Source organism: Ctenocephalides felis, unplaced genomic scaffold (assembly GCF_003426905.1).
Source record: "Ctenocephalides felis isolate EL2017-DRISC unplaced genomic scaffold, ASM342690v1 CF-g0.4_SCAFFOLD_00845, whole genome shotgun sequence".
Classification (NCBI taxonomy): domain Eukaryota; kingdom Metazoa; phylum Arthropoda; class Insecta; order Siphonaptera; family Pulicidae; genus Ctenocephalides; species Ctenocephalides felis.
In genome coordinates this window covers 67884658-67911566 of record NW_020536999.1, presented here as the reverse complement: position 1 = coordinate 67911566, position 26909 = coordinate 67884658, and the positions used below count along the sequence as shown (strand labels likewise).

General features: G+C 29.1%; 1 protein-coding gene and 1 pseudogene across 1 annotated transcript in view; both read right to left on the bottom strand.

Moving 5' to 3' along the window:
- Positions 1 to 23975, bottom strand: part of LOC113387747 — a 74497-nt pseudogene extending 50522 nt beyond the window's left edge.
- Positions 23976 to 24057: 82 nt separating this feature from the next.
- Positions 24058 to 26909, bottom strand: part of LOC113387740 (ras-specific guanine nucleotide-releasing factor 1-like) — a 130770-nt gene continuing 127918 nt past the window's right edge. Inside the window, exon 5 of the mRNA XM_026625112.1 lies at positions 24058 to 24108. Within this exon, the coding sequence (XP_026480897.1) occupies positions 24058 to 24108 (51 nt within the window). The remainder of the gene's footprint in view (positions 24109 to 26909) is intronic.

Genomic DNA, 26909 nt, shown 5'->3' with positions numbered 1-26909 from the left:
CAAATAACTAGATCCATATAGCTCCGGCATTATTAGCCCGCAGCTATATTAAAAGCAGAGCAACAATGCAATTTGCTACGAAATGCGCCCATGGGGAACTCAAATTCATTGTAAACAACCAGACTAATATAACTTTTAAACGTAGAGGAAAGTTAAGTAATAAAGGATACGATATTGTATAACTGTGAATAAAACAAGTTCTGGAAGAAATTTTATGTATGGAGCTTATGTCAAATATAATTTTGGACAAAAATCCCGATTTCCTCTATAACAACACATCGTAAATAATTAACATCTACCATCTACTGCTCGTTCTCGGCATTTGTTCATTGTTGGTTTTTCATAAAGAATTCATTGGAAAGCTGATGAAGTCTATGAATGTGTTGTGCCGTTTTAATCACGGTCGCCGCCTGCTGCAGGAGGTGCTTATGAATTTTTATGGCATCTGGTAACCGACACTGCCATAAATTCTAATTAGTGATAATTATCTTGCAAATTATGTCAGATTTATGTGGAAGAAATGGATATATTTCAGGAGAAGTAAATGAATTGCTGAAATCGTTAAATTTAGCAAAGAGATGGAAGGTTGACAATTAATGAATTGATTTTCATAAACTCAATTCCAAACTAGTGGTGTATGGCATTGTGCCTTAGGACAAATTGCTGGAACTTTCAGTACTGTAATAAAATTTTCGAAGAATATTAAATGTTTTCAAATATATTATTATATTACTATAATTTTCATTATTCGAATTTTATAGACAAAATATAAAAACTTATAAATTGGACGATAATGCTCATATAAGTTTACATGGAAAGTAAATAAACAAAACTTAACGATCCTTTTCGAAGGGGAGTTAGAATGAAGCATCTTGTCCAATAATTTTGAGAATTATATAAATATATATATAATTATATAAATATAAATATATGAATTGCAAAGTTAGATTTATTTATTTCAAGTAAACTAGAATTATAATTAAAATATGAATTTTTTTTTCGATATAAATAATAATTTTGAAAAAAAAATATTTTTTTTGCTTTTCTCAAACACAATCGTTTCGTCAACGCAAGCTAAAAGTTTTTTGCATCATACAAACCGGATCGTACTCTCAAAAACTACCATTTTTACAAATTTAGCTTTGTATTTTTGAAACGGCTTGGCTTGTCTATGCTAAAAACTAATCATCACTTCTCCCCATCATTATGAATTGAATGTTTTTTTAATCATTTCAATCGTATGCCCGGTTTTCGCAAAAAGCGAGTTTCCATTTTCTGCATTCTTTGCTTCGTATTTCGGAAACGTCGCCATCAGTAGGAATTGATTGCTTTTTCAATCATTCAAATCGGTTGAGTGGTACTCATGAAAACGTCGACAAAAATTGCATCCACACACACACACGTCCATTTTTTCTGATGCATGCCAAAATGTTTAGAAACCTCTGAAACGTGAAGATGTGCAATAATTTTCTTTTTCGATTTTGGGCCCTTCAATATAACTTACTCTACGGGTAGTATCTATTCATAGGCTAAATATGTATTTGGTATTTTATACTTAGAAAAAAATAAAAACAATCGATGAAACTCACTAAGGACTTGACTCCTTGATAAGTTTCACTGGACAATCGGCTAAACCGTTTCTTTATAATTAGTCATTATTAGGTTAATCTCTAGTAAAAGCGAATTGTTTATTTTCTGTTGATTAAGTGTATTATTACACATATTAGGAAAGTACATGCATCTTTTCTTAAGGCAAAATGCCTGGTTTTTCTTCAAATTAAACGTGCCTCATCACAGTTTAAAATTTAAATGAAAATTGATACATGCATAATATATAGACTTAATTTGAAAAAAAAAAACAATACTGAGTTATGAACACGAATGATAAACTAAGTGTGTTTGACATCCTTAAAATGACAGTGATATATATATATATACATATTCTCATTTCTTTAATATTACGGTAACGACATTTTCTAATGCAGACCCTTCTCAGAATCTCACGTCAAAAAAGTAAATCAATCCTTTGATAGAAATATTCATTCGATAAATAGAATTCAGATATATATATATATATATATATATATGTGTGTGTGTGTGTGTACATGAATTCACATACATTATTCAGTATATTGAAAATGCCCTCTCCTTTTATTCATGCATGGGATTAAATATTCGCTGAGTCGTTAAATTATTTTTATATTTTCATATAGAGAATTTTCTATATATTCCAACGAGCTGTTGATTCTATTGTAAAAAACGAGATGTTGAATTTTTTTTCTTTGTGTGCCCATTTTCTAATTTTTTGTAATCATATCTTTCTTAGTACATACTTAAAAGTCATTATTGATAGTTATAATTTGTTTGAAAAATAATAATTAATTAGTTGTTTACGCTATTAATAAATATAAGGGTGTTAGAGGATATTTGGAATAGGTCAAAATTAAAAGTATTAATCGACCAAATCGGCACCATACTCAATTTAATTATCTGTCTTCTAACTAAAAAATAAAACACTTAAAAACAACCCCTTGATGAAAAATTGTATGAAAAAGTTATTTTGAAATTGAAAGAAAATTAAGAAATTAAAAATGATTTGAATGTTATTTCAATTTCTCGAAAATATTACCATATCCACCATTTTTTCAACTCCTAAAACTACACTTGAATTAAAACAGTTAATATATTTGATTACAAATTGAAAAGTTATTCAATAATGAATATCAGAGGTATTTTTGTCGTTTTTTTCTCTTTACTACTTGCTCCGGTAGTTTTACAACAATCTCCAAACACGGGTTAAGTTGTAACACCGCACTTTTTCTGAAAATTGATTAATTGTGAAATAATGAACAACAGTGGTGAAATTATTTTTACTTGATTCGACAGAGTTATAGTTACAGCAATTAATCATCTTCATTTCGTAGAAATATAATCAGTGTATCTCGAGATATATTAATTTAAAAAAAAACTGATACAACGAGTTCCTAGCTCCCCTATATGAATAAAATTAGTAAACTAAATCCTGTAAGATTATCTAAAATATCTCAAATAATATATAACATTATACTCACTTAACTTATGCTTTTTTTACTAAATATTATAGCAACTATTCCTTCGGAAACTTACTAAAAATTTGCTTCTACTTTATTAAATGTCCATAAAATTCTATGTGCGCGAAACCTTGAGCAAATACCGCTTCATTTTGCAATTAAATAGAATTATGATTTTCATTAAAGCACGCTCTAACAAAATCCTTGAACGTACTAGTAAATTCTTCAATATAAAGTTTTATTTTCCAACCTTGAAATTTGCACGAAATTTCCAAATAAAATACTGAGAAACAGCAGAAACACAGAGCATTTATATTTTCCAAACAAAGTACATTTCCTACTCTTCGTTATTCCTTGAATTTTTTATTGCCCTCGGCTAATTACTTGGATTTTAATTGTCCTATATCTCCTAACGAGAAAATCCTGCTTTGTTATTTTTTTAAAAATCCTCCCCAAGGTGAATAACAGATTGTCATTGTAAAAGAGATATTTTTCGCATTTCTTTCGAATGAAATTATTAATAAATGTCGGCCAAGGACTTTAAAGGATGATTGAAACAAAAACGTATCTGCTCATTAGTCAGTAATTGTGTGCGATAAAAATATTATCATTGAATTTTTGTATGGAACAAGCTAAAATAAAATTTATCGTTCAAGGTTTGAACAATATATATGAAACTAGGTGTAAGTGGCTCTTTTGTTAAGCCAAGTTGCATTAAATGCGTAAATAATCGACTTAAGCAATAATAGTTTATATTTAGCTATTTAAATAAAATTTTCAATTTTTTACTTTAACAATAATGTTTTCGCTTTCAATAAAAATTGATCAATGGCATTTCCAATTAATATCTTTTAAAAAAAAATTAAAACACCAGTAATAATGACATAGTGTAGAAACAAAGACTTGCATATCTAAAAAAAAGTCTCATAATTTCAAACTTTAATGATTTTTTTTATAATGCAACTACTTTTCGTAGACCTGCAATATTCCAATGATCCTTGTTTAGATCCTTGAACTTTATCGCCACGATAAATTTCAATAAAGGGTATTCTAGTATAGAGGCACAAATCTTAGTCCATTTTGAAATCATCGTAAAAAAACAATCAATTTTTACTATTATTTTTTAGACTTATTTATCAAAGTTACAAAAGTACAGAAAAAAATAGAACAAAAAAAGTTAATAATTTTACACATTGTTAGTAATCCGAAATGAAGAAAAAAGATTATTCATCTAGAAGACTGTGGTTATGATATATACTAGGATTAAGTTAAAAAACTATTTTTGACAAAATGGCGACTGTTTTGAAAAAATAACCATTTTTTACCACTTTTTTGAGTTGCTCGACTTTTTTTTAAAATAGTAAAAATTTAAATTTGAAGATAAGTCTAGTATATACTAAAGTCTATAAAGAAGATTCTCTGAAAATTTCAAGTGACATGCCAATAAAATAAAAACATTTGATTGCAAAGAAACGATCCGGCCGATATTTGAAAATAACTATAATCACAATGATTCATAACTAATATCTTTCAACGAATATTTAAATTTTTAAAATAGGTCCAGGACTTTTTGTGAAAACGTGGATAAAAAATGTTGATATACTCTACTAATTCTAAAGAAATGGCTTTCCCAGTTTTTGAGATAACCTTTTGGTATCAGTGATTTAGAGTGACTTGAAACGACAAGGATAAATAAAATCGGAAAGTTAGAAAAATATTGATTATTTCTGTAAAATTATTCATATTAAGTAAATATATTTTTTTGAGATGATCGAACTTTAAGACAAAAGAAAATAACTTCCAGTTATAGTATTCGCAAAACAATTGAGGATGACATTTTTGCATATCTTTACGTTTCAAAGGTTTCTGAGCATTTTAGCATACCTTAAAAAAATTGATGTATGTGTGTGTATTGATGTATGTAGCATGTAGATACGTATGCTCGAATACAAATTTTCGTCCACGATTTCGAAGTCATATGAGGGTCCAATTTATCTGATTCGAAAGATATTTCACTAGTATTGGTTGATTTTTAGAAAGGCAGGTCCAGCGGTTTAGAAAATATAAAAAAAAGCATTTGACGGTCAAAAATTATCATTAGACATATATGCACATCAAATTATCAGATAGTTTATAGAGATTTTAATAAGTAATAAGTGAGTAATAATAATTTTTTATAAAAGCAGGTCCTGCGGTTTAGAAAATAAAAAAAGCATTTAGCGGTCAAAAATTATCATTAGACATATGCACATCAAATTATCAGATATTTTATAGAGATTTTAATAAGTACAAATTTTGTTTTCATTTCTATGGGTTCTGTACCAAGATTTACAATGTTTAATTGTAGTACTTCGACGCGGCGTTTACGCGCTTCAATATTTCGTCTCTAAAATAGTTACGCATTGCAATCGCTTTGAAAAAATCTAAATTATCACAATATCGTTTTTCATAGCTTTCAAAAAATTTCAATTATTTTAAATGTTTTCAAAATTTCCTAAAAAATCTAATTTTTCTAAATTTTTCAATTTTGTTTAAACTTTTGAAAATGATAAATTACAGTACGGGCAGTTCCAGTAATTTGCCTTAGTTTTGTTTAGAACAGCAATTTATAAAATATAATGACCCGGTACAGCAGTAGACGTACTAGTCATCTGCCGTTTAATTCTACTTAAATCGCCAAACTTAAACACAATTCATAGAATCTAAAAGGCAACAAACATTTCTATTAATCGATACTACTATTTCGCCCTCAGTGCTTTTTGTTCTAGTTTGTTTTTCTTAATATCTCCTCTGTTGCTGGACCATCTGCAGCATCATCCCCCGCGTTCGTGCGATGTGTTATAAATAAGTGTATAAAGTGTGTACGATAAGGGCAAAAAATGGGGGATGTACCTAGGACTATATATAAAGCAGAAGCGAGTGAGTCTCTTATTTAGCCTTGACCCAGAAAATGCGGACGAACAGGCTGCGCGCAACAATTGCTCTGACGTAAACAGAACCTTTCAGAACATATGAATACGGTGATATAGATAGATATACGTGTAGATGAACGGATAAAGAATAATTATTTGTTTTTGTTAAAATTTTATGTCTAACAAGCAGAATAAATGAACTATTTTAGACAATTAGTACAACTTTAGTACAAATATTGGGTAAGGTAAAAACAAGAAAGAAATCAACTAGCTGTAAGTGGAATCTCTGTCTTAAGGCAATTAAGGCATCGTGCCTTAAGGCAAATTGCTGGAACTTCCCGTACCAAAAATGATTATTTTTTTAAAAACGATTAACATTTTTTGAAAAAATTTACTTCGAAAAAATAAGATTTTTGACAAACAATTAGACAAAAAATTACTTTTTTTTAAAAAAAAAATTTTTTTTTATTTTTTGTTTTTTTTTAATTTTTTTTTTTTTTGAAAAAAAATGTTTTCTTTATTTTGACATATCTAAACTTTGACTTACCGAAACTTACCGTAGGGTAAGCTATAGTAATCGCAAAAAAATAAAAAAATTCTGAATATTTTAGAAAAAATGGATGTATGTGTTGTGTGTATGTGTGTGTGTACGTGTATGTATGTGTGTGCGGATACAAATTTTTGTCGACGATTTCGCAAACACGGATGAAGCAATTTGAATAATTTAAAAAACATTCAATTCGTATTGATAAGGAGACGTGCTGATTAGTTTTTGGCGGAGGCAGGTCTAGCCGTTCCGAAGATATGGGGCAAAAATGCCAAAAACGGTACCTCAGTTTTTAAGAGAAACGGAGCGTCCGATTTTAATAATTTAAAAAACATTTTACTGTATTGACAAGATGAAGAATTCATCAAATTTTCATAAGGGCGGTTTCGGATATCTAACGAAAAAAAGTAAAAAAAGGCCATTTGATCATTAGACATATGGCACATCAATTATCATCAGATATTTTATAGAGATTTTAACAATAAGTATAAATTTTGTTTACATTCCTATGGTTTTGTACCAATGTTTATCCGTTAGACAGCGACGCGGCGCTTACGCGCTTTATATTTTGTCTCTGTGCAGTTAAAGCAGTATGATTGCTTTGAAAAAAAGTTCAGATCTTCCAAAATATGTCAAAATAAAGAAAACATTTTTGTTCAAAAAAACATTTTTAAAAAAAAAAATTAATTTTTCTTTCTTTAATTTTTTTTTTTTCAAAAAAAAGTAATTTTTTGTCCAATTTATAGTTTCTCAAACATCTTATTTTTTCGAAGAAAAATTTTTTCAAAAATGTTAATCGTTTTTTAAAAAAATAACAATTTTTGGTACGGGAAGTTCCAGCAATTTGCCTTAAGGCACGATGCCTTAATTGCCTTAAGACAGAATTCCACTTACTAAGAATTCTAGAGCATTAATAAATTAAGGTTTTTTTAATCCTAAGACAAAAAATATCAATATATTGCACGATTTTTTAATGTAAGGCTTATAAAGGAAAAAAGTAATTAATTAACTTCTTGTAGGGTAAGTTATATTGATCACAACAAAATCGAAATATAAAATTCTACATGCCTTTACGTTTCAATGCATTCTAAATATTTGGGCACAACTTAGAAAAAATGTATGTATATGTGCATGTGTGTGCGTTTGTGTATGTGTAGAATTATGTTTGGCTACAATTTTTCGTCCGCGATTTCGAGAACACTCATCAACCGATTTAAATCATTTAAAAAACATTCGATTTCTATTGATGGGGTGACGTGATGATAGATTTTGGCAAAAGCAGGTCCAGCCGTTTCGGAGATAGTAGCCAATTCAGTTTTTGAAAGAACGGAGCGTTTAAATGATTCAAAAACCGTTTTATTTGTATTGACAAAATAAATATCAACTGATCATATTTTTGGGAAGACAGAAAGAGCGGCTTCGGATATTCAATAGAAAAAAGTAAAAAATGCCATTTGGCGGTAAAAATGACCATTAGACAAATTCGCGTCAAATTAATCAGATATCTTACAGAGATTTTAAAGATAAGTACAAATTTTGTATACATTTCTATGGGTTCCGCACCAATGTTTATACGTAAGAATGCGACGCGGCGCTTACGCGTACCTTTACTTCTATAATTCTTCTCTAAAGAGCTACGCAGCAAAAAGTCAAATTTACAAATATATAATTTTTTCAAAGTATTAAAAAAAATTCTAAGCTTTTTTGAAAATTTAATTTTCGGTACGGAAAGTTTTAGCAATTTGCCAATGGGTCAAACCAACTTTGAAACATATGCTATTCTAATCTAAAGACATTCTTCTTCTAATTTTTTTTTTTAATTTTCCATAGGATAATTTATAGTAATGGGCCAAAAATCGAAAACACTTCCGGAAAAATAGATGTGCGTGTGTGTATAGGTATGTGTAGATACAATTTTTGCTTGGAATGATTCAAAAAAACATTCAATTCGTAATGATTGGGAAAAGTGGTGATTAGCTTTTGCCAAAGGCAGGTCCAGCCATTTCGAAGATACGAAGCTAAATGTGCCAAAAATTCAAGTTCCACGCTCACTGATATACTTTAAATAAATAATTTTAACTCTGCAATGCAGTTTATAACATTCTTATAAATATTAGACAATGTTACAGTATTTATCATATTCATAAACTATTTAAAAACAATTAATATATCTCTCGAATATTTCGTTATAGTATGGGAAGTTCCAGCAATTTGCCTTAAAGCACAATGCCCTCTACTTCATTATTGGATGGATGACCAGAACATTTTATCGTATACCTTTTACCATCTGAAAAAACTCACGCTTTATGTATAGGGTAAAGCGGGGCTTAAGGTACGCGGGAAAAAAGTCTGCCGTCATTATATCACTTATTAGTAAATTGTGGCACTCTTGAACAACTATTTTGGTTACTTAGTAGATACTTAGTAAAAAAAATTATGTGTGACCAGCCATCGCCTGAAATTAGGTGCAATTCAGATTAGAAGAATAACAGCCATTTTGTCAAATGTTTAAGAAAAGTATTATATTTCATCGATAGTCGATTCAAGCAAATAATTACCAAAGCAAGATTTATAAAGCAGTAACACTTGATAATTTTTTTCGTTTATTATGTTGAGAAAACATATTTACATTATGATATTTTATTTTATTGTTCAACTTAATTATGCATCTCATTGACTAAATTATGTAGTTATTACTCTTTAAAACCTCTTTGATTGAAAATAAAATGTTGAATCCTATTTATTTATATGTTTATATCTCCTGGCTGTCCCTTTTTACCCTATTTATAAGGTAGAATCTCTCAACATCTGACATGATTGTTATTATAGCTTTCTTCATGTTATACGGTGGCGGAAACGTTAATAAAACTTGCCAATTTTAAATAAGTCGCTTGTGTTATTTAATCCATATATACCATTTTATCCGTATTTCCCCTAAATACAAAATTATTGGTGTGTATTTTATATGTGTAAGTACATTCTCCCTTGATTTTTTAATGATCTGTTTATGCAGCATAATAAAAAGCTAATGGAATATCGTACAAAAAATATCGTGAGCTTGTTATCCCCTTGAGTAATAACGTGAAATGGTTTCTATTTTTTCCTTCAGAAACCGTAAATAAAATTTTACGATAAAGCTTTTCATTTAATTATAATGATTCTTGCAAAAAAATTTATTATAGAAAAAATGTTTAAGCGAATTATGCTAACTGCTATTGAGAAGCATAATGATAATGTACATCTATAATTATGCCTTATTTTAATTAGGTACACGAAAAGTTTACATTTAAGGGCCAATAAGATTGTTCTAACGTAATATAAAATGAGGGCAATTTACTAAATAAATTAAGCAAATAAAATTTTCTATCCAGTTCTTACCTTTCCGCAGGGTCGGTTATTGTAATCGTTCAAACATTAATAAAGAAAATCTTTTGCATAACATCACGTTTCGTAGTTTTCTGAACATTTTCACATACTTTAAGAAAAGTGTGTGTGTGTGTGTATAGATACAAATTTTTAACGACGATTTCAGGCGTACGAATCAATCGATTTGAATGGTTTAAAAGCAATTGATTCCTATTCTTAGGAAGGCGTAGTTATCAGTTTTTAAAGGCATACCCAGCCGTTTCGGAGATACGGAGCAATCAGTGCAGAAAATAAAATAGAGAGAGAATAGATCAACCGATTTGAGTGATTCAAAAAAAAAATACCCAAATCGAAATGATGAAGATAAGTGATGACTAGTGTTTGGCAAAGACAGATCCAGCTGTTTCGGTTAGTCTAAATATGGTAGTAAATATAGTAGTTTTTTAGACTATAAAGCATCCGATTCGAATAATTCAAAAAATATTTTGTTTGTGTTGACAAGGTGAAGAAACTATAAGTTTTTGAGGAAGGCAAATTTTGTTTCTTGCTTTTTAGAAACAAGAAACAAGTATAAGAAGAGATAATAAGATATCCTTCATTCCAACACCGTTTCACTAAGTTTTGTTTTATAAACCATACACCAACCAGACCTTGACATTTTTGAATTGTCTGATTTTTTTACAGTTATCTTATATATAAAAATTAATCGCAAAATGTGTTGGTAAGCGCATAACTCAACAACGCCTGGACCAATTTCGCCAATTTTTTTTTTTTCAAATGTTCGTTGAAGTCCAAGGATGGTTCTTACGGCCACAAGTAGAATAACTGCCGGGAAAACCCTAAAAGCAACCCTCTTTTTCTCGTACAAACATTTTCTAACTAAAACGTAGAGTCAATTTGAGCTCTAATGCTATTTAAGTTCATATTAAATTACAAACACTCACTGTATACTCCTTCTAAACGATTATTCGGTTTTTGATAAATCTTTCTGAAGTTTGTTCAGGAAATTTTCTAGGATGTGCAATATTGTGGAAATAAATGGAAAAAGTTGCAAAAACCGACATGTCATTGTTTGCATTAAAAATAAATGAAAACTATTATCTGCCAAAAATTTCAATTTACTTATGAACCTAGACAATATTAAAATATGTATAATAAATTTATGATTATGAATAAGAAAAATGAAATGTCTACATTATTATTGCCGCAAAGCAGCTGTGATGTGCCAGAAATTAAAATAATATAAGATACAGAATATATATGGTAGATTGAATTATACACACATGAACAAATATGACAAATTAATTTACTTAAAATATGGAATTAAGTTTTAATGCCTACCTTTAATGCGATACATGCGAAAAATACGAGCGCACGCCTTAGGGGGCGCCAACACAAGATTCGGATATTAAATTTTCGGATATTAAATAGTTTTTTCTTCAATATATAATTTCTTTGCATCTTTTACTAATCTTTCCACAATATTTTTAAAATTCATAAAAATTTTACTTTGGGAAAATAGAGATGAATACATACAATTCGGCCCTCACGATATCGAATAGAAGAAGTTTTAAATACAATGTTAGATATTTGAAATATTTAAAAATTAAATTAAATTAATCCAATATAAAGTACCAGTGTTATGTTATGATTATGGTTATATTATACCGTTTAAAAGACATCAATTTCCAATATAGTGTGGGAATTGAGACTCATCATTTTATTTAAAGCAATTCTACATTTAATATCGCTTATATTATAAATGTATATGCATTTTGGCGTGAAGAGTAATTTAAAAACATTAATTATTATTTTTAGGAAAACGGTAAATATTAGTATATTATATTAAAAAATGTATACATGGGTAAATGTGTACAACGTCTGTCGGGTCATCTAGTTATACATAAAATGATTTGACATGTATTTCAGGATTTTGCTAAAAGAAACTTTTTACGTAAATATTAACGATTTAAATGTGGATTGTTTACTCAATTTCTATGAACATGCTCTGCGATAATTCAAATATCTCCAGTTGGGCTGATGGAATCAGTACTATTTTTATTTTATTTTACTCATATTGAAGTCAACTTTATAATAATATCAAAAAAAAATATGTTCGATTCTTTTAACAATAACAACCCTTAAATGACCACTAAGGTTTTACCTACCTTTCCCCGAGCCGCGCTTTTAACGTCAAAGACTTGTTTTCTCCCCAGAAAAAAAATTATACTATATTATAATTATATATATATATATATATATATATTATATATATATATTATAATTATATATTTTCAACCAAAAAACAATAAGATAGGCATTCTAAACTTACAAATTCCGTCATTAAGATATTTAATTTAAACCGAAGATGTTTATTGAAGTTGATCAAATCATTCATATTTCAATCGTAAATTAATATTTACGAAAACGGTTATGTTAAACAACTTCACCAATCATGTAATATTGTGTTTAAAGAACTTCATGTAGTTAAAATTATATATAATCTCATTCTCTGAACAGCTGTAATATCTGTTTTGCTTGAAAAATATTTTCCATTTCAATAACTTCAAAGATTTATAGAAACTACGGATAATATAAAAATTATTTCAATAAACTTATGTTTCATACACGGCGCAAATGCTGCATTTGTTTTATCATTTTCATTATAACTATTTACGGGGGACAGGGAAAAATATTCTTCTGATTCAGACATTTTTCATTAAATCAAGATTTGTACTACGATGTAACTTTAAAATGTTTATTCATCTATGCCAATTTTCTTGTTGATATCGGTACGCATACAACGTTGACACCGGTACGCATACAACGTTGATGCCGGTACCCATACAACGACAGATCTCTATTCACATACACGACGACTGATCACAATCGACCCGTATAGAAATGATATCATCGAGAGCGAATGACGAATAAAGAAATTTTACTTAAAAAAAGTCAGACATCCTGACATTCGTGTCAAATGATTTTATGCATAATATGCGTAAAATTTCAAACAATTCTGAATTGTGATATTTTATTTTTCCCGTAATACATGCGGTTTGTAAAAGGATGACCCATATAAACGTCGTCGTTCAATTTATAAACTCTTATATTTTTTCTATAAAATATAAATTATGAAAGTTACAGTATTTATAATAATCTATTTGAAAACATTTAATATTTTTCGAATATTTCATTACGGTGCGGAAAGTTCCAGCACGATGCCATGCACCATTAGTTTTGTTTTTATCCATCTTCTTCTGGAAGTTAAAAAACGATGATTTAACATTGTAAAAATCAATTGCAATTGTATCATTATACGAATATTTCCAATAACGCTTCCAAAAATTTGGCTTGACAAGCCGTAAAACCCTAAAAATAAATATAATTTCATCCTTCCAACCTGGTATTATACAATTATGTTTTAGCTTATCAAAAAATACATGAAGTGTCTTTAGTAATTTACTCGGGGAGGTATCGTTGCCGAAACGATCGATATCAACGACATTAACGTCAAAGACGAAAACTCAAAGAGTGGCGATAAACGCACATGGAACAGACGGTAAATATGTTGACACTGGAGAATAAACATGATTCAAATTATACGATAAATTTGTTTACATTCTGTCTAGGTTTTTAGGGTTCAGTACCCGAAAACGAAAGAAATGAGGTAATAATATTTTTTTATTTATTTTGAAGGCAATCAAAACTTAACAAGTCCTATGAGCTGTCGCGCTGATTTTGTCAATGTCAATGACTTAAGAGGGATGCCTTATCTCTATGTAATAAATTTATTATTACAATTAAATGTTTGCTACTGCGCGGGCAATCAACGGCTATGTTCACTTGGAAACATATTGCTTAATATATTTCCAAGTAAAAACCGATGTCACTACTGCTGTGCATCAGGTTGTCCGAGGCGAGTACCTAGACTCTATAAATCAAAAAAGTAAATGGCTTTAATCGCAAGGCCAAGGCAAGCTCAATGATATTTTAGGACTTATTCATAAACAACTAATGGTAATAATCATGAATTATTTTTCAGTTGCTTATTTATCAATTATGACAAATACTTCCATTTGATAAAAATTGCATTCGGAAACTTTCTAATAAAAAAATTCCTTGAGAAGGTTGGTAATCCGTTCAAACATGCATCTGAAATTTTTTTAATATAAAATTTTGTGAGAAACAATTTGATTAAATATAATTTTGTGGTAAATAAATTATTTATTATTTATCAGTAATTTATATTAATTTTTCCGGAACTTACGATAAACTCATTAAATAAACATAATAATTTTACAGCTAATATCAACTTTTTGAAATCTATTCTATATTTTTTTTATCTCTTTTGATACTGTAGTTATTTGATCAGATTATGAAAAATGAAAAACAATTTTCCAAATCACGCACTTTAATTGAACTCCAAACTCAGTATTATTTTTGAATATTATTATTACTTATTCGGCTTAATTTTTTTTTTCAACAGTTAATTACAAGAAAACGCGCGGTAAGATTTTCACCTAAGCCTGATTAGTATCATTCCCACTATTATCTCTCGAACAGTTTTTGATTTTTTTAAATCGATTCGGTAGTTGGAGCATAAATGTGGACGAAAAGTTTAACATTTTTTTTTTTCAAATTACAAACAAACAACTTTTGAAATCGGTTCATGCGTTTTTAAGCAAACGTCGATGAAAGTTCTAATTTTGACAAACAACAGAGAAACGATACTAATTTTTGCAGACTTTGACGAATTATTAAAATTAAACGAATTGTCGTAGGGTCGTAATATTTTAGTATGATCAATTAGACTATGGTATCTACCATATAAAAAATCACAAAAATCGTAGAAAAAAATCTTTTAACACTTTATTACAAGAAAACGTTCTGGCCGATTTTCACTAAAAACTAATTAGGTCGATCACCAACCAATATATTTCGAACGGTTTTAGAATTTTCAAAATCGATTCAGAATTGCGGGCTAAGACGTGAACGAAATTTTTTTCACTTTTCTGCGATTTACAGAGAAACGACTCGGTCGATTGTCGCACAAAACAGAGAAACGCTAGTCCTCATCGAGATACATCAAATGGCTTTTAAATTTTTGAATTCGGTCTAGCCGTTTTTGAAAAAACGTCGATTTACGGCAAAAAATCTGTTCACACATATACACACAAAAACATACTTTTTCCAAATTTGGTCTCATTCGATTCAGAATGGCTTGAAACGACGAGAAAACATAAAATTAGCAAATTGAATTATTTGATGAAAACATAAACTTCTCCTTCGGAAAGTTAATTAAATTTTAATAATCAATTAAATTTTATTTTCGTCTTTGGTATTTAAAAAGCATGATTGCTTGTTCATATTTAATCTCAGCATGTGTCATCAAATTTCATCAATTCAAATTTATAAAAAATAAATAAATTTCGAAATCGCATTTGTATAAAAAAGTATATATTTTTCAGCTCTGAGAAACTTTTCTCATCTTTCCCTCAGAATTTTAATAATTTCTGTTTAATATTTTGCATCTTAAACTTTCATACCTCTATTTATGTTAGATAGGTTTTCATCTCGTGAAAAAAGCTATAAAACAAAACCAATATTTCATTTATATATTAAAATATGAAAGCAGCACCACATGTGGCCACGGAAAAATTGGATACGGTGACATTTATCAATATTCGGTTACACCGGTGCGTAGTAGGGAAAAAATTCTACGCACAAATATGGATAAGTTGTCACTTGAAAAGATAAGTATGATAAAGTCAACAAGGTTTTAGAAAATAACAAGAAATAAATTTAATATTATTTTGTATCTGGAAAATTATAATTAGTCTTTATTATCCACAATTATTAGCAGGGGAGACACGATTATTAGAGGGGATTTCAATTGATAGTAGAGGAGACTGTGTACGGTTGTGCCAGGATACGGTAGTGGCAGTCATCATAGTAGCTAAACTATACTTATTTTGATATAGGGTCCAAAGAGAGAAAGATTGAGTATGACTGTTCGAACAAGTTCCCATTAATGCTTTTAGTTTCATGCTTTGTTGGGTCCGAAGTCCAAACTATCCACCTACAACAAGCTTCTTATATACAAAGTCTTGTATACAAAAGTTAAAACCAATCTGGACTTACGGCATTTCACTCTGGGGTAGTGCCAGTCGATCTAATATAAACATCCTACAGAGAGCTCAAAACAAGATCCTTAAAAAAATACTGGAGGCTCCCAGGTATGCACCTAATTGGCTCGTTCATCAGGACTGCAACATACAAACAATAGCGGAAGAAATTAGCAGATTTGCTGCGAAATATAAGTCAAGATTGGAGAACTATCCAAATGAACTAGCAAAAGACCTACTTTCTGCGAACACTGTCAAGAGACTAAGAAGATTAGATCCACTAGACTTAGCATAGTTATATATTTAGTATAGTGCTTGTAATTATTCTCACATATTTATATTTATTATCTGCTTGCAATTATTGTCACATATTTATATTTATTATACTAACTTAAAATACCACCAATGGGTAGTATTTTAAAAACTTATTTAATAACTAATCACAACAATTACTGAATGCCTTCTCAGGCAGTTGTAATTTAGATGGAAACTAGCTGTAAGTGGAATTCTGTCTTAAGGCAATTAGGGATCGTGCCTTAAGGCAAATTTCTGGAACTTCCCGTACCAAAAATTATTATTTTTTTAAAAACGATTAAAATTGAAAAAAATTTACTTCGAAAAAATAAGATTTTTGAGAAACTATAAATTGGACAAAAAATTACTTTTTTTTGAAAATTACTTTCTTTATTTTGACATATTTTGGAAGATCTGAACTTGTTTTTCAGAGCAATCGTACTGCTTTAACTGCATAGAGACGAAATATAAAGCGCGTAAGCGGGGCGTCGCTGTCTAACGGGTAAACATTAATACGGAACCCATATGAAAATAAACAAAATTTATACTTATTGTTAAAATCTCTATAAAATATCTGAAAATTTGATGTGCATATGTTTAATGATCATTTTGACCGCCAAATGGCATTTTTTTTTACTTTTTTTCGTTATATCTCCGAAACCGCTAGACCTGCCTTTATGAAAATTTGATCAATTCTTTATCTTGTCAATACAAGTAAAATATTTTTTTGAATTATTAAAATCGGACGCTCCGTTCTCTTAAAAACTGAACCGTTTTCGGCACTTTTTGCCCGCGTATCTCCGGAACGGCTAGACCTGCCTTCGCCAAAAACTAATCAGCACGTCTCCCTATCAATACGAATCGAATGTTTTTTGAATTATTCAAATCGGTTGATCCGTGTTCCCGAAATCGTCGACGAAAATTTGTATCCGCACATACATACACACACGCACACACACACACACACACACCACACACATACATCCATTTTTTCTAAGGTATGCCAAATATTCAGAACATCTGAAACGTAAAGATATATAAAAATTTTCATTTTCGATTTTTTTGCGATTACTATAACTTACCCTACGGAAAGTTAATAAAAAAAAAAAGTTTCATGCTTTACATTCATATGAGTAGTTTTGATGTTCGTATTCTTTTAATAATAACTGTCAACTAGTGGGGCGCATGGCATCGTGCCTTAAGGCAAACTGTTGGAACTTCACGTACCAAAAATTATTTTTTTTTTAAAAGATTAACATTTTTAAAAAAAATTTATTCTGAAAAAATTAGATTTTTGAGAAACTATAAATTTTTGACAAAAATTATATTTTTGAAAATAGGACTTTTTGAAGAATAATTTATTTTGAAATATTTTGGAAATTCTGAACTTTTTTCCAAAACAATCGTACTGCTTTAACTGCATAGAGACGAAATATCGAAGCGCGTAAGCGCCGCGTCGTCGTCTAACGGATAAACATTGGTACGGAACCCATAGAAATGTAAACAAAATTTATACTTTTTGTTAAAATCTGTATAAAATATCTGATAATTTGATGTGCATATGTCTAATGATCATTTTTGACCGCCAAATGGCATTTTATTTACTTTTTTTTTTAGATCTCCGAAACCGCTAAACCTGCCTTCATGAAAATTTGATCAGTTCTTCATCTTCTTAATACAAGTAAAATGTTTTTTGAATTTTTCAAATCGGACGCTCCGTTCTCTTAAAAACTGAGTTAACATTTTTGGCACTTTTTGCCCCATATCTTCGGAACGGCTAGACCTGCCTTCGCCAAAAATAATCAGCACGTCTCCTTATCAATACGAATCGAATGTTTTTTGAATTATTCAAATCGCTTTATCCGTGTTCCCGAAATCGTCGACAAAAATTTGTATCCGCACACACACACATACACGCACACATACACACATACACATACACACATCCATTTTTTCTAAGGTATGCCAAAATATTCAGAAACCTTTGAAACGTAAAGATATTTAAAAATTTTCATTTTCGATTTTTTTGCGATTACTATAACTTGCCTTACGGGAAGTTAATTATATATAGATAGATCACTTTTTTGTTATTTTGCTGTAAGTTGAATACTAGTGGTTATTTACTTTATTAGTTTATTAATTAGTTTATGCTTACATAACTCAGCTTAGTCGTAATAATGATTTGTTTTCAAAATTCATGACAAATTTTGTGGGTACGGTTGTGACAAGTATTTCTTGTTCTTTTCAGATGAAGATTGAGCAGATAAAAAATCTAACTTAACTAAGAAAAAATACGAATGAGAAAGAAAAAGAAAAATTCAATACGAGAAAAAAAACGATTTCACAGAGAATTCTTGTTAACTTTGTTAAAAAAATTATGTTTTCTTGTATATTGTTATATTTTATTCATAAGCTTTGTGTAAATATTCATGTTGTATTGTTACGCCTTTTTCTTGTAATTCTTGATTTTATGACTAATTCATAGTATTTCAGTGTTTCCACGTAGACAAATATCCAAATTACCATTTAATTTACTTTTCTGACAGCTAACTGAGAAATTAACAAAATTATGGCAGATCAAAAAAGTGGAACAACTGTAGCCAGTCTCCTCCAGTAGTTTTTTACGGAAAAATCTTCTAATTTTCATAATTTATACAAATATTAAAACTAAACTGACCTGTCTTTCTGGATCTTGCTGTTTGTTCAACTTAGCTGCCAAAGCAGCACTTTGGGTCTGAGTGGAAGTGATCAGCCTCTCACAGTAACAGCCTTCAAGTAAAAGAACTCCTGAAGGTTTGCCTGAACCTTCTGTCTCGTAGTAAAATAACAAATTCTGAAAATAATGTTAATTTTTTTGTAATCAATTTTTTGATATAATGGTAATTATATCAATGAGAAAAAGAGTTAGTAAACGATATAACAGAGTAAACTAAACCTTATTTCAATAATTGTTATTTTAGTGTTTCAATCTAATTAATCTTGGAAATTTTAAATATTTAATAGTGACCTTATGTATGAAGTCCTAAATTTGCACTTATATGCAAAAAACGGTCATAAGACGATTTTAAAATTTTCAACAAAGCGAAAAGATTTTTTGAATGGTAGTATAGAGTTAATATCAACTTATAGAAATAACTCGAAGCGCAAGTGGCAGATAAAATATTTATTTTATGTCTTTCAAAACTTTGCAGAAATATGATTCAGAACCTTATAGTTAAAATTCTATTTTCCATCACAGAACTTTCTAACACTATTGCTGGAGGCTTGAAACTTATATCCAAGCACTAAAATAAATTTTAATTGAAAAAACGCAATTCCTGTTTTTTAGTATTTTAACCATTTATATAAATAATAATATAGAATGCGAAGCATATATTCTTATATATAAAAATGGAGCTCTCGATAGAATGATCCGCTAACACTCGAAAACAAAATATTGTCCAGTCTTAATTCGTGCCAATCAGTAGGTTTTCAGAAAGGTGAGATATTATTTCAAAATCGCGTAGAAGCATTACATTTTTAATTTGAAAATTTTTGTAGAAGCTTTATTTTAATGAAACAATGGACGGTGGCTAATACGTCAAATGTCAAACGTTTTTGACAGATGATGTTCAACTACGTTTAAATAGGATGTTTTACGAAAATATTACTTAATTATGATTAAATTGTAGTAAGTAGTTTTGTTTGTAGTTTTATTTATATATAAAAACGTTATTAAACGGATTGCAAGTGTTACTAGAAACTCAAAATATCAACTTTTTTGAAATGATAATATGAAAATGCACTTTTTGGCGTTGTAGCACTCTTTTTTTGCAAATCATATTTTTCTCAAACACGGTGCTCTGAAATTTGAATCTTATTCGTATAATTATATACTCATTGGAATTTATAAAACATTCTCTAGGTTACATTATTTTTTATTAATATTATTTAAATTCAGAAACTAAATTTGGTATCGATCAAAAGGATATTTTGTCAAATAAAATTTTCCCAGTTATAATTTTCCAGAATTTTTCGAAGAATATATAATAATAATGTAATATATGAAGGTTCAGGGTTTAAAAAGTCCACCACCGAAGTGTCAAAAACCAGTAAAGTTAAGCATTATTTAACAACAATATTTGAAAGTAGAGGGAAAAAGATGTGTAACTAGCTATAACCTTGATTCTTATGACCCTGATATCGGGAAATGAACGGTAATTTTTGAAAATCCATAATAAAAGTACTTTCTTCCGTTGGTAGTTTTTTAGCATTAGTTAAAAATGTAATTATTTTGTGAAATACCTTTAAATTTAAAATAAGACATTAAACCTGTTTGTCACCTGGCTGTTCCAAGTTACCCCGCCTATAGGGTAAAAAGGTCTAAATAACAAATTTTTGAAAGACATCAAAAAAGCACATATCTACAATGATGAAGTTGCTGGCAGTTTTACTGAACGTAGTCAAATAATTGTTCGTTTGAACTGTGTTATTTGTTGTAATATAATTGTTATGGTTTTCACAATATAGTTTATATTTACTCAAAGTCAAATTGGACCTTTGTGCCTCACCCTGCTCTACATATATACTTTTTATTAAATTTACTTTAATTCATCGATTGTTACTTGAAATTTTCATAAAGCAGGTCTAAGAAAAAATACTTAATTCATTTTCTATCTCTCCGCGCAGAAATTTGAAATTTTTTTCATAAGCTATTATTTACAAATATACACAAAATTCCGAATCCAAAAAGAATCTGAAAAACTGGATTACCAAAAAAGACTTGGATTGGATTACACCATGTTCTCTGTAGAAAGTGTATAAAACTTTCAGTTTGATTGTATTTGCAAAATATAGACAAACTAATTGAGTTTATTGTTTTCAAACAACACGTCCTTATACACTAAAAGCATTAATTTTCTGAGTTTTTAGAAATTGTTTAGCATATACCTTACTTAGCAAAACAACGTTTACCGGGTCAGCTAGTATAATAATATTAACAAAATTGAAAATATAAAAATGGACTATAACAATATTGAGCTATCAATAGCTTTTAAACATTTCATGGCTATCAGAAAAACAGAATTATTGCAAATAAAATATTTATTCTATGTAAAGGATAATCTGCAAGAGATAAATAAAATCTGCATATCGGTGGCTTCAAATAATGCTTTTCATTATTAATTCCGACTAGCTTATAAATTAATGAATAAATAAAAATAAATTGGTACTATTCATTTGGCTAATTTAAAAATGCTTCAAAACAAACGCATACGAGTAAATATATATGGCATATATGAGTATTATACACTAGGCATACATTGTATAAAAAATATAAAAAACGTAAATATATTAAAAAATGCTTTATGTTTTCAATCACTTACTTGAAAAATAAGTAAAAATCTAGTAAATAATTTATTACAAAACCATAAATAAAATGTTGCATTTTATATTCATTTAATAATTAAACCAACTCTAGAAATTCCACAATAAATGAGGTAGAAATCGCATGTTCAAAAGACATTAATATTATTTCAAGTATATCGCATTAGTAATTAGTCAGATGTAAATTAGCTTCAATTACTATGAATTATCATTAAAATAACATTAAACAAATTAAATAAATAAACTTATAAATTGATGGGCAAGTACAGTTATGATATATTTATTTGCAGAATCTGTAGAAAATTGTTGACACCTGCATTAGGAAATTTATCTAAAGAGCTGTTCGATATATTTCGATCTAAAGATAAAAAATCGCAAAAAATAAAAAAACAAGATTGTATATCAAAACGTTTAAAATTAAACAACTTTTCGTAGGGCTATTTGTTTTAGTATGTTCTTTAAGACCATGAAACTCGACTGTGATAAAAAGTTTCAACAAAATTATCGAAATTATTTCAACAATTAATTACAAACAAATACAGAGCCGATCTCTATTATAAACTAATCAGAATTTTTAAAATATTTTTTTTTAAATCGAGCTTAATCCGTTTATGAGGAAAGTAAAATTTTGGATCATATACACACATATACAAGAACACATCCTTATTCCAATTCTGGGCTCAAACGATTCTGAATAACATGAATCGTAGAGAAAAATTAAAAATGACCGGTCAGATTTTTTGGTGAAAATGAAAGTTTTTCTTTCGGTAAGTTAAAAAAAATATCAGTCGATGTTTTATATAAGAATAAAGCAAGTACAAACATTAATGTAATGACATTGGATTATAAGTCACTGATTCTCTATATAATCAACATCCATTATGTAAATTTAATTCTTTTCAATATTTCATTGATTCTTGTCATCTAGTAGGGAAAACTTAATACTGTTATGCCAGGGTATTGCAGCGACAGTCGTCGTAAAAGCTAAACCTACTGATTTTGAGATAGGGTCCAAAGGGAGAAAGGTAGGGTATGTTTGTTTGAACAAGTTTCCATTATTACAATGAGTAAGCGCAGTACGTTAACTTGATCTGTAGGTAGCATTGCATTTTGAGGGTCAAAAATAAGTTTTTAGTTCGATTTTTTCTAATGATAACTGTTACATGCATACTGATAGTTACGGATATATAAATCACTTTGTTATTTTTCTGTAAGTATAACAGTAGTAGTTAGTTAACAATTAACATGTATATGTTGTGTGTGTCTTGTCCTTTTCAGGTGAAGACTAAACAGTAAAAAAATATTACTTAACTGTGACAAAATACAAAAAAAGCAAAAATATAGATTTAATACAAGCAAACAAAAAATTTATTCTTATTACTTTCTTTAAAAAATTGTTGTGTTATATTATTGTTATATTATATTAATAAACTTTTTTTGATAATTTTGTTGTATTGTGTTACATATTTCTGACAACAAAAGTCTTTATGAATTATTTTCTGGCAATAAAAGTCGTTGCCAGTTGTTTGTTTATAGCTATTGTTTTTGTAACCTATATTTAAGCCTGTCACAACAGTCGTGGAGGTGTCGGCGGTTGCGTTTTCTTGTATAATTTGATTTTATGACTAATCTGTTGTATTTAACATTATTACAAATAATATTAATATATAATAATAATTATATACAAATGTTCAAATTACCATTTAATTTACTTTTTCCCACCTAACTGGTACATTAACAAAATAATTGCTTACTACTAACAATAATCTAGTAATTGTGATATTAGTGATTTAGTGATTATGATTTGTTAATACCGAAATATAAAGTGATCAATTATAAAATCAAATATTTACCTGGTACAGGACGAACCATCTCAATTGCCACTTGCCCGCTGTCTGCAGTTCTCTTATGCAAATACCCCGACTGAAAAATATGAATATTAATATATTCAATTTTAATAAATAATAGTGCAATTTATTTTCCTGTTTTAGTTTCACTCCTAGAAGTTTTGCGTAAGTTATCTAACATATGAACTAACTAAAACTGCTTATTCTATTTGATATCAAACCTAACCTAACTCCTCGCCAGAACTCTATATCCTAATGCTGTTACTATATTATTTTTTTATATAGTGCTTTTAAATTGAATTTTATTTGCAATAAACTAAAAGTTGCTAGAAATGCTCTATATGGATATTATTATTTTAAAAAACAATTTTATTTACCTGTGAGTGGTCATAGTGTGCTCTATCCGACAGCATGACCAGCTGACTGTCGTTGACGCGCACAGTGCGCTGCATTTTTGGACTCAACATTTTGTTTGAAATTGGTAGATTTTATCGGAGATCGATTAACGATCTGTTATCGATCGGTGAATCGATTCATCGATTATGTGGATCATTCGCGCGATATGGACGACGAAGTCATTTTCGTCGCCTCAACAGCAAGCTGGAAGAAACAAATATAATAAATCTATAGAACATAGGAAATGTATGCATTTTTTAAAAATTCAGTTTTTTTTATACAACATTGTGAATAAGCTAGAGAGGACAAGGAAATGATAAGCCCCAAAAAAAACTAGTGGTGTATTGCATCGTGCCTTAAGGCAAATTGCTGGAACTTCCCGTACCGTAACAAAATATTTGAGGCACATTGAATGTTTTTAAATAGATTATTATTAATACTGTAACTTTCATTATTCTAATTTTGTAGACAAAATATAAGAACTCATGAATTAGACGAGGACTTTTATGTGTTACAGAAACGTAAATAAACAAAACTTAATCAATTGAACTATAGAACTTTAGCCAGAATTAAAATTAAAATCCAAATTATTTTCGATATAAAAAATAGAAATTTTTTTTTTTGAATTTTGAAATAAAAAAATTCCCCCAGAAGCAATTGTTTCGTCAATACAAGCACAAAGTTTTTTGAATTACTCAAATCGAATGCTTAGTTCTCTCAAAAATTGCCAATATTAGCACATTTAGCACCGTAACTGTGAAATGGCTGGACCTGCATTTGCCAAAAACTGATCGCTAATTCTTCCTATCATTACATATTGAATGCTTTTTGGATCATTCAAATCAGATACTCCATTCTTTCAAAAACTCAATTTCTATTATCTGCACTCTTTGCTTGGTATCTCCGAAACCGCTAGATCTGCCTTCCCAAAAATTTTATCAGTTCTTCATTTCGTTAATAGAAATGAAATGTTTTTTTTAAATCATTCGAATAGGACGCTTTGTTTAATTACCATTTTCGGCACATTTTGCCCCGTATCTTTGAAACGTCTCTCCCTGTCATACGAATCAGATGTTTTTTGAATTTTTTAAAGATGCCTAAAAATGATAATCAGTCATAGGCACACCCAATTATCAGATGTTTTATAGAAATTTTAATAATAAAAACAAATTCTATTTTCATATCTGTGGGTTCCGTGCCAATGTGTATCCGTTATACTGTGACGCGGCGCTTTCACGCTTCAATATTTTATCCCTACGCAGTAAACGCAACGCGACTGCTTTGAAAAAAAGATCAAAATTTCCAACATATTTCAAATTACAAAAAAACTAATTTTTCAAAATTCTAAAAATTTTCAAATTTTATTTAAGTTTCTAAAAAATGTCAAAGTTTTTCTAAAAATATTAGTTTTCGATACAGAAAGTTCTAGCAAATTCACCACTAGCTTTTTATTTAATAACTTCGCATAGGGCAAGTTATAGTAATCGCAAAAAAATGAACATTTTTATATATCTTTACGTTTCAAATCCTTCTGAACATTTTGGCATACCTTGGAAAAAATGGATGTATGTGTGTGTGTATGTGTGTATGTATGTGTGTGTGCGTGTATGTGTGTGTTTTCTTGTAAAAAAAGTATAAAAAATGCCATTTGGCGGTCAAAAAAGATCATTAGACATATGCACATCAAATTATCAGATAATTTATAGAGATTTTCACAATAAGTATAAATTTTGTTTACATTCCTATGGGTTCCGTACAAATGTGTATTCGTTAGACGGCGACGCGGCGCTTACGCGCTTCGATATTTTTGTCTCTATGCAGTTAAAGCAGTACGATTGTTTTCAAAATATGTCAAAATAAAGGAAACATTTTTTTTCAATAATTTTTTTTTTCAAAAAAAAAGTAATGTTTTGTCAAATTTATAGTTTCTCAAAAATCTAATTTTTTCAAAGTATTTTTTTTTCAAAAATGTTAATCGTTTTTAAAAAAAATAATAATTTTTGGTACGGAAAGTTCCAGCAATTTGCCTTAAGGCACGAAGCCATGCGCCCCCACTAATTTTTAATTATTTATTCTTAATTATTTTATCTGTAATAACATAACATAACATTTTCATCTGATTGGCAACTAACCAGTTAGCCATATGCATTAGACACAGTATAAGAATTTTCAAATACTATGTAAATTGACGAAAATCGTTTCACCGAGTCTCCGTTTTAAAGCGTATTATGTTTTATCCCAAATGCAGAAGTAGGCCATAATCGTGAACAGAATTCGAAAAACTAAAATCCCCATGTATGCATAAATACATTTAACATGTTTAAAACACAACAGTAGTCAGTAACGCATAATACATCTCAGCGTTACATGCTACGATTCAAGGCTAGGTCAAAGCTACGCACAGCCACGCGCGACCCGCGGCGCGGTTGTGGGACAGCCGGGTAGATTCACTCGCAGTGGCGGCGAAATAGGGGCATATTCGAAAAAAAGAGTGCGCGTAAGGTTCACAGGCGATTGAAATAAAACTTTTTTGCTATTGCGCGAGATGGCATTTAAGTTAAGAATAAATACATCATATAACAATTTTGAATAATCGAGTTACCATATGTGGTAACACATTTATTAATGTAAACCATTATACATATTTATATAATAATAAATTATAAATTATATACTTATAAAAACATTAAAAACATTTATAATATTTGAAAACAATAATGTAATTAAAGTCATACTTCAAATATGACATGATCGGTTTGTCATTGAAATTAGCATTTAGAAATGAACCTTCATTAGAGAAATAAAATAATTGATAATTAATAAAATCTATAATATTCGTTCACACAGTGGATTATGTTAAACAACGCCTAAAGAAATTTTATTTTCACACTTTCACTCATCGTGTAATTGTGTTTGAAAAACTTTTTGTAATTGAAATTAACATACATTCATTGACAGCTAGTATTTTTTTTTAATTTTTTCCAGACGATACAATCTCATTCTTT